This window comes from Artemia franciscana, chromosome 14 (genome assembly GCF_032884065.1).
Source record: "Artemia franciscana chromosome 14, ASM3288406v1, whole genome shotgun sequence".
Lineage (NCBI taxonomy): Eukaryota > Metazoa > Arthropoda > Branchiopoda > Anostraca > Artemiidae > Artemia > Artemia franciscana.
In genome coordinates, this window is record NC_088876.1 from 15,667,225 (window position 1) to 15,686,048 (window position 18,824).

The window sequence follows — 18,824 nt, forward strand, 5'->3', positions numbered from 1 at the left end:
ATCCCATTTATGAACTACTTTCTGCAGCAGCTGCATCATTGATTCCTTAGTCTCAGAAAGTTGCTGGAGTCACTGCAATACCTACTTGCTTAGCATTTTATTTCCCTCGATGAAGAAAAAACAAAGGATGTATCGGATACTCTGACTAATTTTTGGTATCTTGATGCACACAGATATAGGGGAAGCTTGTAAGGTGAGTTAGCACTTTGGAGGAGAATGTGGATACAGTCAGGAAACTTGGCACCAAAATATTTCAGAACGTGCTTAAGAGAATACAGTAAAAACATTTTCCCAACTCTACTTCGATTTTTGAAGATTGTTGCAACAATCCTCATCACTACGGCTACGTGCGAGCATTCTTTTTGTACCCCGAGAAGAGTGAAATGTTATACCCAGAGTGCCTCAGGAGAGAAACTTCTTAATGAATAGACCTTATTATCCATACAAATGATTGTTCCAGGCAAGGCAGAAGACCTTTTGGAGAAACTAGCCCACGACAAAAAAAAAGATGGTTTGATTTTATTTTATAAATACATTTTTACAGTGGTGTCTCAGCTAAGAATATATCTTATGTTCTGAAAACTTATTTTTCCTTTCTAACCAGCACTACCATCCCTCGGTCAAAATATCTACCCCCTCCGATATTTATCGCTGGATTTGGCCCCTGACAATGTGTCGCTTAGGCTTCCCTAACCAACTGGAAACGGTATATCTTACATATGCTCCACGCTTCCTAGAATATATGTGTCCCATGCGGGGCCTGCAAGTCCACAGTGTTTATTACTTGAGTGATATTTTGGAGGGAATCTAAAACCGAGCTCTAATGGTTAGAGTTGTGAGAAAAATTTGAATACAAGTTGGCTCTAGAATCACTAAATTTATTAAGTTCCGTGAGCGTCGATTTCAGTAGATATAATCCATTTCGGCCACTTCTTGCTTTAAAGTTAATAACATCACACATTAGTACTTCCTGCTTGGCCTGCTCACGCAAGTACTCGCATGAGGAATAAACGGAAGCCAGTTGCATGTCACACGAACAGATTTAGCAATTCGTTTGTTATTTTTTGTTTGTTTTTTTTTCCCCTTTTTTTAACAAGCATTTATAACAAGTTAAATGAAATGCTCTGGTTTGTAATTGTAAAAGATAGCGCCATTTAGTGCATTTTTTATGTGTCTTTAACCGCTGCTTTGATTAAATTATTCAGAAAGTCAGTTCAGAAAGCTAAAATTTCCCTTAGGAAAGTTCATGGGTACATAGATGTATAAAAGACAGTCTTCAGTGTATCCATTATATCGCTGTTTCGTGCTAATAAGAGTTATTTCTTGAATTGTATAGTTCCAAGGCAAATTTAAAATTAAACACAACAATCCCCTAGAGACGGTTATGTTCATTACTCAGCAGCTATGTTCATTGTCATAGATTGCGGTTTTTATTCAGCTTTCTTATTAAAATATTAATTTTGAACTAAGAATATCAGATCAACAAGGCATATAAGTACACTCGAAGGGAAGGATATGGGAAGCCACCGCTTGAACTAAGGAGCCTGGATATCAGTTTCAAATTCGAAACTTTATAATATTATAAACAGACTTGTCACTTTGACAGAGAGATCCTTTTCTTAACCTCCTCACATCATCTAAAAATTCTTGCGTACCTTCTTAAAGGGAATAGTTTAAGCAAAATTATTGAAGATAAAATTACGAAGAATTCAGTTTTCTGTTTAAACTGCATTTTGTTCTTTTCTAATTAGTGGTTTAAGCTTGCTTCTTAATTATCTGGTATTTATTTTTTTGTTGTCAGCATGTTTGGGTCCCGGCTACCAGTTTTGTGTTGATGAGTAGGGGACAAAATATTTTTTCAGTCGATAAAAATGGCGCGCAACAAAAAAATGTGTCCTACGAGATACATAGTCGCATGTGTTATTCCGATGCTATGATCCATGAGTCAATATGAAAAGTTATTGATTTTTCATATCAGAATGATCTCTATGAGCTTCATGTTGTTGAGGAAAGGACAAAATACTTCATCCCTAATTCTCATAGAGGACTGTACGCTACGTTTTCTCTTTTTTATACCCTATCATCTGACTGGCTCTTTGGCTAGTACTTACATATATTCTTGACTTTCTCAATCACTTTCGGACCTGCTTTATTGAGCATTTGCAAACGAAGCAAATTGATATTGTGCAGCAATAGACAGGAGAGCCTCCTGCAATAGACAGGAGAGCCTCCTGCAATGGAAAGGAGCGCCTCCTGCAATAGACAGGAGAGCCTCCTCCAGCAATAGACGGGAGAGCCTACAGGAAAGCCTCCTGTAGGTGAAACTGGCATATTGTGCAAATGGCAACTTGTGGTTTGATACTAATCCAATCATTTGTATTTTTTTTTCGTAGGGTTAACTACTCTTCTATAGCTGTTTTGTTAGAGCGTTTGGTTTCTCGGAGACAGTTTCAGTTGGCCCTTGAAGCTGCTAAATTCATGGAATTATCAAAAACAGATGTTATAAGCCAAATTTTAACACATTGGGTATGTTATAAGGTAGGTTCTATTTAGTTTTCTTTTTTATGCATACGCTGTTAAAAGTACGATCATAGTGAGATTATTTTATCTCGGTGGATTGATAGATTTACTAAAAATGGTAGGTCTTATGTAGGGCTTTTTCACATATTAATTAAAATACTTTTCGAAAAGGTAGTTTTTCAAAGAATAGTAAAGAGCCATATTAAACTGAAAAGCAGCAAAAATAATTCCTGTTATAATTCAAACTCAAAATGGCCAGAAATCATAGCCAGCCCTTCGTGTCAGGACACGTAGCAAGTCACTTCGTGTCGAAGGACTTGTCGTGGAAACTTCGGAAAGGGCTAATTCAATTGAAAATTGAAACAGCTAGTGCCTTTTTCAATAGTTGAAAGTGCTTGGAGGGCAACTAACACAACTCCAACGCCCACCGTTGCCCCAAACACATCCAATCAAAATTTTAAGATAGCCATTTTATTCAACGTAGTTAAAAGATTTGGGAATTATGTATTTGAAGATGACGACCCTCCCCCCCCCCCAGCCCTCAGGGCAAGGGTTGTAAGTTCTGCACTGGTGACATGTAGGGTTTATATAAAAAGGTGATCGTATAAACTGCGGAGGGGGCTCATTGGATTGGTAATTGGATTGTCTATTACCCTTTTTAAGATTCAAAGAGATTGGTGGGCGGATACCCCCCGCCCACACACACACACACCTCGTATTTTCCCGACATACATCTGATAGAAATTTTGAGATGGCCATTTGTGGCTGTAGAAACTTCAAAAAATGCCCATTCGATTGGAAATTTGAAAGGACCTTTTTAGTAGTAAAAATTGATTGGAGGGCAACAAGCCCCCCCCCCCCACACACACAAACATATGCCCAGCGTTTCCCAAAACGGATCTAATCAAAATTTTGAAATAGCCATTCTGTTCAGCGTAGTTCAAAGGTCTGGAAAATTTGTCGTCGAGAATGACCCCCCTTCCCCACAGCCCTCAGCCAAGGGCTGAGGGCTTGTAAGTTATGCCCCGAGAACATATAAGGTTTTTTATGGAAAGGGTGGTCGTATAAACTCAGGAGAGGCTCATTGGATTGGAAATCAGTTGTTCTAGTTCCTTTTTAAGAGTCAGTATGATCGGTGACAGCCCCCCCCCCACGTCGTATTTTTCACAAATGCATTTGATAAAAAAAATTGAGATAGCCATTTGTTCAAAAATCGACCAAATATCATATAATAAGGCCTTTGGGGCAGAATGAATCCCACAGAGTCTGGGGGTAAGGATTGTAAGTTATGCCCTAAAGGCATATAAGGAATTTATGGAAAATCTTCGTGTGAACTTTAGAAGAGGTTTTTTTGTTAATTTGAAATGTATAGTTCGTAGTTTCCTTTTAAGAGTCAAACATGACAGAGAGCAACTAGCCCCCCCCCCCTGACATCCTCTTTTGCCGAAATGCATTCAGGTGAAATTGTTAGATAGCCATTTTGTTACCAATAGTCCGGAAATCATATAACAGTGTCTTTAGGTTGGACACAATCCCCCAGAGACTATGGGCAAGGGTTGTAAGCTATGCCCCAGGGCATATAATATTTTACGGAATGGGTGGTCGTATAAGCTTTCGATCGGATGGAGCTTATTTGATTGAAAGTCGGAAGTTTTTTGCCCTTTTTAGAGTCAAAACGAATGGAAGGCAATGCCGTTTCCCCAAACCTATCATTCTCCAAAACATATTAGATCGAAATTTTAAGAGCTCTATTTTGTTCAGCCTTGTTGAAAGGTCCTGTAATTTTTATTGTATATTGCTATTGTTATTGTATACAGTATATGTTATTGAGAAAGGTGCACATGTTTGAACTTTACTTTCCAAGAAGACGAAAAGAATACAGGTGAGCCTTTCAGAGAACGTTGAGGGGAATGTTGAACAAAATCAAAACATATTATGCGTATAAGGATTGTCAAAAGGGTGTAATACAGGTATAAATGAACATATTAATTTGGAAAATTCAGGAAATGATTAGGGTATGATCAAAAAGGCAGTGTTTGCATGCTACCAATACTGCTACAACTACCATCATTACTACTACCAGACTACTCTATTTACAGTGTTCAGGGAAATTTGAGCTAAATGAAAAGACGCCTCGTGCATGCAAATTGTCAAAATAGCGTATCTCAAGAATTGATTTGGGTATTAGGTTGGAACTTTTAGAGAATGCTTAAAGAAGAAGAGCATCTCACCAAAAGACAATATGTGCACACGACTGCTAATACTACTGTTACTGCTGCATTTACTTCTGCTACTACTTCTATTTATACTACTTGTAAGGCCAAGAGCACTGAGAGGAAGACTTGATAAAATACAGGCTATCAAAAGGACATATCAGCAATGTTATAGCAACGGCTAATTGTATTATATTGAAACTTCTAGGACTTGATGAGAGGGATCCTCCACTGATCAAAAGGCAATATGTCAAAACTATTACTAGCAATATCAGTACTACTACTGTGACTACTATTACAACTTTGCCTAAGGGTATAACGGTGAAATTTTCAAGGAATTTTGAGGGGGGGGAAGATGAACGGAATAACAACATTTCGATTGTATGCAGGTTGTCAAAAGGGTGTAACAGTACTATATTAAGAACAGTTTCGTGTCTGAAGTTGAAATTAATAGGGCCTGTTGTAAGGGATGTTGAACTAACCAAAAGAAAATATTTTCATCCTAATGCTGCTGCTTCTACTCATACTACTACTGCTGCTACTATTATTACTGCTTCTATTACTACTACTGCCACTAAATCTTAGGCTACTACAATTAATTCTACTTCTAATACTACTTCTACTGCTATTAAAGCTAAGTATATTAAGGTGAAAAGACTGGGATACATAGAAACTGTATGGAACTACTCCGAAACACACTATGCCTACACAGGCTGTCAAGCGGACGCATCAGAAATGCTTCAGGAACGGTTTATGGTATTAAGCTAAAACTTTCAGCGTGTGTTGAATGGGATGTTGAAGAAAGCAAAGGTGTTATACGCATAATGCTACTAATGCTGCTACTACTATTGCTACTGTGCATTATAAGGCTATTAAGGTGAACCTTCTAAGGAATATTTAGGCGGATGTTGAACTAAATCAAAACGAACTATGACCATGTGGATTTTCAAAAAGGTGACAAAGTAATATCTAAAGAACAAATTATTTTATTAAGTTATAAGCACTTAGGGTAAGTTGTGGGGGATTTTGAACTAGCCAGAAGACTCTATGTGTATACTTCTAATATTACCACTACAGTTACTGTAACTAATGACGCTAAGGGTATTAAGGTGAAACTTTTAGGGAAAGTTTAGGGGGAGTTTCAATTAGACGAAAAAACTGTATACATGCAGGTTCTCAAAAGGGCATATAAGCAATATCATAGGCAACATCACTCTATAATAACTAGAAATACCTTTGAAAATTTTAAAGGGGCTAATTTGATTTCAAATTAAAAGTTCTTGTGCCCTTTTTAACAGTAAATAGAGATTGAAGCCACAAATGAGCGGAAATAAAGCCAAAAGTACAGTTAAAGAAAGAGGCAGTAGTCAAACTCCTGTTTGTAGTAATTTCTGTTCGTTTTAAGTTTGATTTGAAGATTCAATTTAAATTTTACTTCAAGTTTTAGATTTGGTTTAACATGTCCCTCAGCATTCTGTGAAGTTTCACCTTAATACGCTTAGCCTTTTCGACCACACCTAGAATCAAAAATCCCTCCTTTTCCATAATTATTAATCCTGCATATAAAAAAGGGAGATTGCATAGTTTACAATCCTTACCATGGAGGTTGGGGGGCATTGTATCACCGGAAGTATGGTTACTAGACCTTTGAACAAAATCACTTTTTCATAATTTTGACCAGTGAAGAGGAGAAGGGCATCTAAAAAGGGCAAGGTGGCTGGTTACTCTCTGATAGCTCTTCAACATTCCCTTAAATTTTCAACTTAATACCCTCAGCTGCTCTTTATATATTGATAATACTTCCTTCTGAAAATCAGTACACACACAGTGTGTTTTATAGTGTTCAGAATCTCTCTTCAAAGCTTTTGAGGGCTATGTCATTCCAATAGGTATAGTTGTTTAAATTCTGACTATTTTGAACAAGATGTCTATTTTAAAATTTTGGTCAAATATTTTTGTAGGGATTGTAACTAAAAAGGCATGAGAGGAGCTTGTAGCCCTCCACTTTTTAACATGCCCCAACGTGTCCTGAAAGTTTCAACTGAACACTCTATGCAGTTCTTACAATATCGCAGATCAACCTTTTTGATAAACTAAATGCATATAGTCCCTTTTGATTTAGTATAATATACCCCTCAAGATCCCCCAATGTTTTACCTTAATGCCCTTAGCCTTTTCATATGCACCCAGAATCAAGTATTTTCCCTTTTTATAATAATAAATCCTGCATGTAAAAAATGGGCAAATTGCATATTTTACAATACTTGCCCCCGGGCTATGGGGGTATGGTGTTCCTGGAAGCAGAGCTATAAGACCTTTTGAATAGCTTGAACAACCCTTACCCCATAACTTCAGCTCTTGACCCCTGGGGCTGGAGGGGGGATTCGACCCTTGAAGTATAGTTATTTGGCCTTTGGACTATTTTGAAGAAAAATGGTAACCTCGAAATTTTGACCGGATGCATTTGAGGAAAAAAAGTTGTGAGGGGGGGTGGAGTCTGGTTGACCTTGCATCACTTTGGATTCTTATTAAATGAGCTAGAAATTTCGATTTCCAATCGAATGAACCCCCTCCAAAGTTTATATGAACACCCCTCCCACAAAAACCTTATGTGTTTGTAATTGACAACTTGCTTAAGTTACAGCCCTTGTCCCAGGGACTTTGGGGGATTTGTCAACCTCTGAGTTATAGTTTTTAACTTTTGGACTACTTTGAACAAAATGGGTACCTCAAAGTTGTGATTGGATGAATTTGGAGGAATATGGTTTGAGGTGGGGGCTCTTCACCTTGCGATCACTTTTGACTCGTAAATGGCACTAGAGCTTTCAGTTTCCAAGCGAATAAGGCCTCTCCAAAGTTTATACGATCACCCCTTCCATAAATTTTTTTTTATGTTAACAGTGGGCGACAAGCCTAACTTATAGCCCTTTCTCCGAGGTCGGGGGGGGGGTATTTATCAAACCCAGAACCATCGTTATTTGACCTTCGAATTATTTTGGATAAAATGTCTATCTCAAAATTTTGATCGGAAGCATTTGGCGAAAAGGGCCGTGGGGGATCCGGTTGCCCTCCGATCACTTTGGCTCTTAAGAAGGGAATTAGAAATTGCAATTTCAAATCGAATGATCCTCCTTTGAAGTTTATACGACCACATCTTCCATAAAAACCTTATATGGTAATAATAGACAGCTTGCATAACTTACAGCCCTGGGGGCTGTGGTAGGTTTTTTCAACCGCAGAGGCATATGTATTTGACCTTTTGACTATTTTGAACAAAATGGCTATCTCAAGTTTCGATTGAATGCATTTGGGGAAAGGAGGGTGTGGGGCTTTCCTTCGATTACTTTTGGTTCTTATAAAGGGAACTAAAACTTCCCATTTTAAATTGAATGAGCCCCCTCTGAAGTTTGTGCGGCAACCCCTTGCATATTAAGTACCTCTGGGAAAAAAATAATAAAACATTGAAGGGTCTTTGCTATTATTAAATGCTATAGCGTTGCCTCTGACAAACTAAAATTTCCATGTAACTAGTCAAAGAGCCCCCCCCCCCCCCGCTCTCTCCCGTTACGAAAAATAGCACGTAATTGTTAAGAAGTTGGTTATATAATGAGTATAAAAGAGCTATTTATGTTATTCGACCTACCTACAAATGCAAGCAGTCTCTCCAAATGAAAGCCCAATGGTCTGTTATTTCAGAAATTCCTCTTCTTTCGTTCTGACCTATCTACTGACCAAATACCGGTTTTTGAGCCATGGTGGAAGCCCAAACCAAAAAAGAAAAAAGACTACCATGGTGTTGTCCGTCACCTATTTGCATAATTAATGTGGTTGTTTTACCGATTTTCTCTAAGCTTCTCCGTTTTGGAATTGTTTTGCATAGATAGAGAAGAGGAAGCTACGAAGAATAATTTATTTTAAATATTCCCAATATTTCCATGGTCCAAAAAATGGTATTTAGTCAGTAGTGGACTGATAGACTCCGCTTTTGCAGTTCCTATCGGAGTAGCGAATTTTCATAAAAAGTTCTTGATTCTATGTCATCTTTGATTAACTCTTGAGGGAAAGACTTGAGATGAATATGGTATTTGAATGTCGATGTTGAGTTAGCTCTTTTCGTTTTATATATATTCGTGTTAAATTGTATTCTCTTGTCTTTTTTATTCTTATTTTCTTATACTCTGATGTCCATTGTATTTTGTATAGTGATGGCAGGTAATAAATCTATATTATACAATATCGTTACTCACCGTTAACCAGGCCAGCGGTATGAAAATTAAATCTTTTTTTAAAGTATGTAAAATATCTTATTGAAAAAAAAACAAGCCAGAGCGAGTTGCTCTAAGAGCGAGTAAACAATGTCAACAAATAACATGACCCAGAGAAATTCACCTTTTGGGGAGGGAATAGGATAATAACATGAAAGTAAAAAAGGACAAAAAGAAGAAAAATGACTTAGAAAGTAAAACAACTAGAATTTCTGTAGGTTGTAAATGACTGACGCTCTTTAGCTGACTCAGGTAGAGTATTCCAGGGAATATGACGGGCAGTTTGGGAATTCAAGTCCAGTCTGAATGACAGTGGCAATGGAATGGAAATGTCTGGATTGCTAAGATGAAATGAGTTTTGGTCAGAGACAAGAGATGGACTAAATCTGAGGGTCGTAGGAAAATCACTTTATAATGGAAACAATTTGAAAGACAAACATGAAAGAATATAAAGCGGCTTATAATCCAGCAATGACTTAGCACCAGAAAGATTTAATTTAAGGACAAGGTTCCTCACTTTATCATACATCTTAAAAAGTGTTTTCAGAAAGGAAGTAATGTTCACTTCTGTATAGTAAGATACTGAGAAACGTAAGATTGAGTTAAATAATGAAACATATTTTTTTAAAGACGATCCTGGGGGGAAATTAGGGAGGAAATGAAACCTCTCTGAATGATAAGTTTCGGACAGCTAAGGACAAGCCTGAGAAATACACGAAATAATCAGAAAGTTTGACTTATCAATAAAATTCTGGGTCTGGCATTTCAGATTGAACAAAAGAATTTCCCTCTCAACCCATTTAATACGAATTTATGCTTATACCCAGCAGCAGCACTGAGGATACTGTCGTCAGTGAAAGCAGCTAGAACGTCCTCGTCCATAATGACGACTTACATTTTCTGGCATGGGAAGATTTGGGGTGCAATTGACGATAACATGCTGTTGGCTATTTGCCTATAACCGAAACAACAAGGTCATTAGCATAAATTAAGGACAGAACTGGCCCTAGAAATGAACTTCGCAGTTCATTTGATTGACACCAAGCTCAACTTCAGACGATAAGTGGAAAAGACATTCCAAGGAGATCCCCCTTCCAGACAAATTTTGCTTCTCAAAAGTCAAGTAGACGGAAAAACATGTTTTTTTTTGTTTTTTTTTTTTAATAAAATACTAAAAGCAGTAAAGATATTTTCCTGTTATTATCTAGGACCTTCGGAGACGATAATATTTGGCCTAATATGTTGTGATTAAGGTAATCTTATAATGAATACCTTTCATAAAACAACAATTTAAAAAAAATGATAAACCGTATTGTTTCTATTCATCAGTGCCTTTATTTCACAACTATTGCGGTTCGTCTTATTTTTTTTTCTTTCTTTCTTCTTCGACATTTAAGTTTCTTTACGGTGCAGACTCGATTATTTTTTGAATATTTTTCTTAATCTAGATGAAAGAAGTTGGACAAGACCCCGAAGTAGTTGCAAGGGAAATAGCTGAAAAAGTCCGAGATCTTCAGGGCATTTCTCCCGGAGACATTGCAGCCAAAGCTATGCTACTAAATAAAAAAGAAGTCCATGCGAAGGTTAGTTTAACTTTAAGACCTTATAAGGGTTTTTTGAGTTTCTCTTTTCTCTACTGTGCTGGAACAGGCCTCTGGAAACTGTAATCGAATTGTTTTTCTTCTGTCTTAGAGCCTCTTAAAAGTCTATTCTGAAGTAGCGTCCACGGAGTGGTTTTCCGTTCTTGTCCCTGTGATAGTTTGATTTTCTTGTGAGACTCATCTTCCAATCGTCTACCGTTTCTGTAAAGAGAAGGAAATAGAACGCCTTTCTATACAGTAAGAACACGTATTTTATTGTGATCTTTGGGCAATATATGTCGCTAGGAGACAAATGACGGTAGAAGGAAAACCATTTATGGTCTACCGTGGACATTCATTTCTCGGCACTCAATAATCACGGTTTTTATTTGATTTGTCCTTCAGGGGTTCGACGAATATTCATTACGTGGAAAGTGGTAGTTTAGTGTTTTGAAGAAATACGGAAAAAGCAAACTGAAAAGGTTATAGTTCATCGAGCAATCAAAGTGTGTGAGTTAACAAACTGCTTCATTTATTCGTGGTGAGTCTTCTTCTCAAAGATCAAGGAAGGAAAAAATTCTTGCCCTAGGAACGCCAAGGGCAGCTGTTCCTGGCTATTGGACAAGTAAACACGTTGTGCTGCAATACTGAGTATATTTTTGTACCTTTGTGTTAATTGAGTTTAAGACTATGGACCAACAGTTGTAGGATATATGAACTAATGGAGAAAAACAAAAACAAAATCGTACTTGAAAAAAAATTGAAAAAGAAAAAAACAAAATGCACTGTGTATGTGTATGTACAGTGTGTTTTGTCATAAAATTAGCTCTCTGGACCAATGATGCTGACTTACTTCTACTTTATAGCTCTCATTAGCCGCATAAATAATAATCTGTTATGTAGAGTAAAGTCCAGTTTGTTTTGCGCCCCTCGTTTCCACTCATATTCATAAATTTTAGAGGAAAAAAAAACTTATTTCTACTTTCAGTCCATCTGTTAAAACGAGTTTTTGTTTTATTTTGTATTTATTTTTTATTTGTCTATATGTTTTTCTTTTAGGTGTCTTCAATGCAGGTTTATGCAAAACTCCTTGAATACGAATCAAATTCTCGTAAGCAAGTTCGACTTTTATTAAAAATGGATCAGGAAAGTGAAAGATCGACATTGAAAATTGATAAAACCGCCCTTTCTCGTGCTCTGGAAAGTGGAGACGGGGATTTGATTGTTGAAGTCCTTCTATATCTTAAAGCAAAAATGAATAAAGGAGAATTCCAGGTAGGCTAATTTATTTTCATCATAACTAATGAATTTGTTTTTCTTCGGTCATCTTCTTTCTGATTCTATTTAATTCCCCGGACATATTGCGACTTTCCCAGAATTATTGGGCGTAAATAAAGCGAGATTCGTTCCAATGAAAATCGAAGCTCTTATACAAAAGTCAAAATGATGTGTGCTTCAGAAATTTCACTATTTTATGCTGAATTTAAATACGTTCAGTCCTTTTAATTTCAATATACCCAGTAAAGGTCATTAGCATATGTGAGCTGCATTATTTGCATTAAAGGGAAAAGACATCCTTCTTCTCTTAAAATTGATATAACCCTCATAAAATAAAATCTTAAAACGGTGAAAATAGGGAGAGCAAACGGGCAACCGCATATTAAAATTAAACGAAACATATTTAATTCTTTTGACCCGAATAAATGCTATTTCAGATATATATCAATTAGGCTGATTAATAAATTTTAAATCTAAGGGAAGTATACCAGTTCGATTAATCGAATTTGTTAGAAAAATTGTCATTATAAAATGATCTAATTTCGTGAAAAAAAAGTGTTATTAATCCGCATGCAAACAAAATAAACCACATTTCCAAGTTATTGGTACAAGGAGAATGAGAAAAATATAGGAACAAATAGAACAAAAATCTAATGGAGAACAAAAATTTAAAGGAACAAAAAAAAATCCAGTAAAACTACGATTAGAATATTCGAAAAGCTCCATACGATAGCTTTTCTGTAGAATCATAGCTGTCATTGAAGCATATCGAAAAAAAATGTCTAGATATTGAGTAATGGTAAATAGGGCGTCATTTATGAAGGGGGGCTGTCTGGGGCTGTAGCCCATATCTGATTACAGAAGAAGAAATATTTTTGACAAATATGAAAAAACAAAACAACGCTAAGAGCTATCGGGTTGTTTCCGTTTGTGTCTTCCAAATTTTTACAGTTATCTAATATACATTATTTTTTCCGTGTTGATTGAAAGGGCTATTTCTAGAAGTCGAAAGAAGGCCAAATTTTTTAGCTTTCTTCAGCAATTAAAGAATTAGATACAGATTTCAAGCTCAGTTCGGACAACAGCGTCAACGGTATTGTCGTTGACGAAAGCAACTTGAAAGTCCTCATCCATTGATACCGATCTATATATTTTTTTTTTTTTTTACTTGGAAATATTTTGGGGTAACGTAGAGAACAACAAGCCAATGGTCATTAACCCAAATCTAAAGAATAGAACCTGTCGTAGAACTGAATTTTGCGTGACACCAGATTCAGTTTCTATGTGTGTTTAGCCTGTATGCATTATTCCACTGTTCATCCGATCGCCATGAAACTTTAAGAAGTTCTTAAGCACACTTTGGCGAAATTTTTATGTATAATATTTTTAGAAATACAGTTTTAGGTACTTCCGACTCTTTGCTTATGTAACCACATGAATTAACTAGGCAATTTATATAAATGTAGGTAGAAGGACAGCTTTATTCATGCTAAGATCAACTCTATTGTGGAAAGTATGATACCTAAAGAAAAAAATCAGTTTTCGTGCTTGTTAATTCAGTACAATATCGTGTTTCTTGATTTACGAAGGGAAATTGTCGGGGAAATTTTCCATGGGGGGGGGTAGTTGTTATTCAACGTCACATTATTGTTTTCAGCACTGGAGGTTGGAAATCGGCCGAGGGATAACGACATCATCAATTATATGGTTAGACTAGACAGAAAAGCTCTTTCATGGGCTCTTCCTCTGGTAAAAAGGCCGAAAAAGCCTTACTTTTCTCGGGAAAGACTGGAGGTAGTTGGGGCTTTTGGCTCTCTAGTTGGAAGGAATTAAAACCACAAGGGACATGTTTTTTTTTTTTTTTGCTTGTAAACAAACTAGAAAGAAAAAACTCCTAAAATTTTCGTAAAAGTGACGTGATTAATTTGTGACGTATGTTGTAACTCGTTTGTGAGGGTCAAATGCCCGAGCTGAACCTTCCACCCGAGCAAAGCAAGTAGCATTCTTAAAGGCTAAAAGCGTGAGCTTCCGCATTAGCTAAGTAAGGATCAATGAGATCGTGGAGCAGACTCGTATTTAGGTATGAATTAATATTTATGATATATAAATTTAATATTTAGGAAGCCTTTCCCTCTTCTTGTCGAAAATGTGGCCTAAAAAGTGTTAAAAATTTTTATGATTGGCATGAAAGTTGTATTCTTAAGTCCTTGGGCTGAGGACGCCCTAATACACCAAAAAAATGGAGTTCACCAAATTGGTTCACCATGAAAAATGACAGTGAAAACTGGCAAATGAGCCATATTGTACCATAAAGGTAATGATATACTAAAGAGAACTGACCCTTTTCTATGGATGCTTGAATTATGTAGTTTTGAGAAGTTTCGAAACTTATCTCATAATTTGAGAATCTGATATAATCTGAGAATCTTTGTTTTTGAAGATTTCTTCATCTTCTTTTGAGAAGATGAAGAAACTAAGTTTCAGCTGGGGGGGGGGCAAAATAGGGTCTAGAGGGGCAAGTAGAGTCTGAGGGGTAAACCAAGTCTGGGAGGGGCAGTTGCCTCCCTGCCTCATAGCAAGTTACGCCCTTACTGAAAATGGGGCAATAGGATTTTCCCCAATCAGCTTGAAACTATTATCTGTATGTCCTTGGGCCAAGGAGATCTCATTGCAAAAAAAGGAATTAAATAAATTCCTTGGTTCACCCGAAAATAGGCCAAATTTATTTTTAAATTCACTTGGAACCATATGACATCTAAACTATCAGGAATTAAAACGAATGATCAGTTAAGATTAGAAAACAAGACCAGAGTACAGATGACACTCCAGCCTTTGTAGGGTTTGACGAGGCGGCAGGCTCACTCTTATTTCCAGTAATTTCTGTTCTTTTTAGGGTTTTATTAATTAGTGGATAATAATACCTCTTAATTGTCTGGTTGATTATTCACATTCACGTATGCTATAGTTAGACTTCTTATTTGACTGTACTTGTGCTCGTTCTAGGTTTTGAAATCGCTCTTTGCTTTTTCTTTAAACAACTTTTTTAGAAAACTATTTTTAATGAAAAAACTGGAAAGCACAAGAAAATGTGATTTTTTTTTTTTTTTTACGCAGAGTACGGCAGGAAAGTGATTATCAGGGAGTCAGGTTTTTAATATTCAGTACTTGCAGATGTTTGTACGACAGCATCCAGTTGCGTTGGCTACATATGTAAACATTCTGCGTGAAAAGGTACCTGCCTCTCTGAGAGACATCTATGAACAAGAAGATGATTATTTACAGGAAAGTTTTTATTTCCTTGAAGAAGCATTCTTTCAGACAGAGGTAAACTTTCATAGATGTTTTGCCAGTGTGTGATTACAAGGGCGCTTAAGGATATATGTCAAACTAGGAAAATATGTCGAATCTGCTTAATCAGAAGATAATAGCATACATAAACTAGAAAGTCCTTATTATAAGTGTTGTCGATTGGTAGATGCGTATAAATCTCTGAAACTTTGGAATTCACTATATCAAAAGCTTACGGAAGAAAAGAATGTTTCATAAAGCAATCTTTTTGGCTTTAGTAATATTTTAGGGAAGTGAAGTTGAAGGCTGCTGTAACACTTGACTGTGAAACGTGATGTGATACCGATTCGAAGAAACATCTTGATTCCACTGATTTATTGATTTGTTTATTTTCAACCCATACATACAAAAAAAAAGTATAAAGATGGAATAGCAGTAAGAAAGAAAAAACACAAAAGAAGAATATATAATCAAACAGTTCGTGGTTACAATCTGTAAGTAAGTAGTGACTTGGACCAACAGTAATCGAAACTCTAAAAATAGGAGCTTTGATAACTGTTATTACATCAAAAGAATTGTTTTTCTATGCTGACTCCAGATTATAAATATTCTTTAGGTTTAATATTACCCATCAAAAGCTACGAGTCTAAGAACATTTCCCTAATTTTTGAAAAACGGAAAAAAAAACAGAAAGTCAATCGATCTTAATGAAAGCCACACCATTAGATTCAGCATTCCTAGAATCCTACTGTAGAGTTTTCAAGGTTCCTATCTACAGAAATGTGAGATTTCGACTTCTGCCAGACGAAATAGCACGTATGCATGTGTATACGTTCTTTTTCGTTTGTTTGTTTTTCCAGAGCTGATCGAATATCGAAGCCTCGTCAGAAAATGTTATGGGGGAAGGGGGCTAGCAAGTGCTACCAGCAACTTCGTTTTCAGTGATTTTAAATGGTAATACTTCTCTTTGTCCTATTTACATGGAATGTTTAAATGTGTTTAAACATATGTATGCAGTCAAAGGACATCGCAGTGGCTTCAGTCGCATAGTAGATCAAAATACATGCTGAATTTTCATACATATTAACAATATTACCCCTTCCCGTCAACCCGAAAGTCTATAGTAAAAATATTATATAATAATATAGTTAAAATATAGTAAAAATATATATAAAAATATAATTCTATAGTCGAAAATTTTGGCCAAATATTATTTTTGTCCAAAATTTTAATTATAATCCAGCATTTTAATTCTTAAGCAGCAAATCTAAAAAAGCGGGACGCTACCAATCATTTTATGAATGTTGATATATAAAATTCAGAGAAAGAAATGTGGGAAGTACGAGGTTGGTAGCTCATATAACTTCATGATTAAGCCTGAGCATGATTTGAAAAAGGATCAGTACTTAAATAACAAAAAAAGTCCTTTTTTCAACTGAAAGTAAGGAACCACATTAAAATTTAAAACAATTATAAATTATTTTGTTTATGAAGAAGAGGCTTCCTTAATGCCTTGATATCTACGCTAAAGTTTGACTTTTTTCCTAATCCTCTAAGAACGAATGCCGATACACAAGGGGCAACAACATTATTCGCATAACAACGTTTGATTTTTTTTTTCAACATTGGCAACTGTGCTGGTTGCAAAATTGGAAGAGTTGAGGTAATCAAAAAACCAAGCCACCAGAAACAATCTATAAGAGGCACAGGGAAAATCTTCTAATAGGCATATATATGAGTAACAGTAGTGACCTAATAGGAGATAAACTTAGACTTTTCAACATTTACTGAATGGCCAATTTCAGAAAAAACAGTAGAAGCCATTAAATGGTTTCCTAAAAAAATGGTTTTCAAAAAGTAGTCTTTCTCAAATTTTGGGACAGCAAATCGTAGTTTGCTTATCAATATGTGCAAGGTAAGACGCATCGGCACAACCAGAAAGGCATGTATTAATGTCTTAGCCAGAGCACTAAAAATACAAATATTAAATAGGATATGAAATAAAACCTCTCTCTGCCTTACTCCATTTCGCAACTGATAGTGGTAACGAACTGTAAGTAAAGAGGGACACGGTTCAATTGTAACCGAAACTCCAAAAAACGCAATTTGGACATCAATAGATATATCAAAAGAATTGGCTTTTTATGCTGATTTCGAATATATAAAATTCGAAATTTTTCGAAAATTTGTATTTGAACTGTGAGGACATAATCTGGATTTAACCTTAAACCTAATTGGATATAACAACAAATGAAATTGCGTACAATCCAGTGATTATAGAAGTTTAGCAATAAGTTAAACATCGGATTGTTAGCTATGTACTTTTGGATATTTTTCCAATGTTACTATTGGATATTTTTTGCTCATACACTTAAAAAGAAAACTCGTTATTGATTACCTGAATGCCTTCAAATATCGTTGAAATGAAATCAGAGTGAAAACATCTCGCTTGCGCCGGACCTAGCCAGAGGGTGTATTGCAGTGGATAAACGTTTCGAAGAAATTTTTGCAAAGGATTACCCGTTTAGAAGTGCGAGATTTTGGTGGAAGGTGTTGATGGAGTTTTTGTTGCTGATTTTGGAATAGCTGCTTACCGTGGCTAAATTAACGGCTTAGCATACTGCACGGAGCTCCTCGTGGGTAAACCAGGAGCATTCTGAGGTAGGTCCCTATCCATTTTTTTTCTTTTTTTTCTGCTAGCTGGTTTTAAGAAGATGACGAAAAATTAAAGGAAGAAGAATGAAAGTTTCCTGAATGATTCGGTTTCTTCCAGTGATCGAGAAAATTCTGTGACGTTGCAAAATCTGGCGGACAATTTAAGTTTAATTTTGACAACGGTTCAGGACAATTCCAAAGCGTTGGCTAATTTTTCTGCTAGTATGAGGCGTCTGGAGGACAGAATTTCAAAGCTTGAGAGTGCAGCGCAATATTCGAACCGGGATGTATCTGAGTTAAAACCAGAAGTAACAAAGATTGAAACTGATAATGATAATTTAAAGCTTCAGTTGTCGGTTGTGGTTGATGAAGCGGTAAATGTGGAAAGTAAAGAAACAGAAAAAAATTTCTTGGCTTGGAATGTAGTTTCTGCAGACATAAATGAAGCAAAACACATTTTCAGAGCATAGTTACACAAGGTTTAGGAATGGACGTTCCAGAGTTTACTGTAATTGATTCAAGCTCAGTGAAAAAATATGTAAAAGTTCAATGAAAAAATATGTGAAAGTTTGACGAATTGCCGTCGCTAAGCAAGTTCATTCGTTATCAAAGCCGCGGAGAAGGTCACAGCAGGGGTGACAAAAAAAATTTGAGGGCAACTAAACCCCCTCCCACCCCTCTTTTTCCTCAAATTCGTCCGATCAAAATTTTGAGATTGCCATTTTGTTCAGCATAGCTGAAAGGTCCAATAACTATGCCTTTGGAGATGACATGACCTCCCACAGCCCCTGGGGAAAGAATTTGCCTATTGCTTACGTATAGTATTTGTTACTGGGAAGTATGCATACATTTTTCAGGTGGAAGGGGGTGAATTTTCTGCTGGGGGGATTTTCAACGGAGAGAAAGAGTTTTTTATGGGGAAGGAAGTTTCCGGGGGGTGAACTTTACAGGGGAAATTTTATACTGGGGAATTTGCCAGAATTCCTATACAAGTATCTTTTTATTAGTATTACTTGCTTTTTGCG

The 18,824-nt window shown here is 36.3% G+C and overlaps 1 protein-coding gene across 1 annotated transcript in view; it reads left to right on the forward strand.

Moving 5' to 3' along the window:
* LOC136035379 (vacuolar protein sorting-associated protein 16 homolog) overlaps nt 1–18,824 on the forward strand; it is a 106,452-nt gene that overhangs the window by 67,866 nt on the left and 19,762 nt on the right. The window contains exons 10-13 of the mRNA XM_065717144.1: nt 2,394–2,538; nt 10,447–10,581; nt 11,638–11,853; nt 15,028–15,180. Coding sequence (XP_065573216.1) covers nt 2,394–2,538; nt 10,447–10,581; nt 11,638–11,853; nt 15,028–15,180 — 649 coding nt within the window. The remainder of the gene's footprint in view (nt 1–2,393; nt 2,539–10,446; nt 10,582–11,637; nt 11,854–15,027; nt 15,181–18,824) is intronic.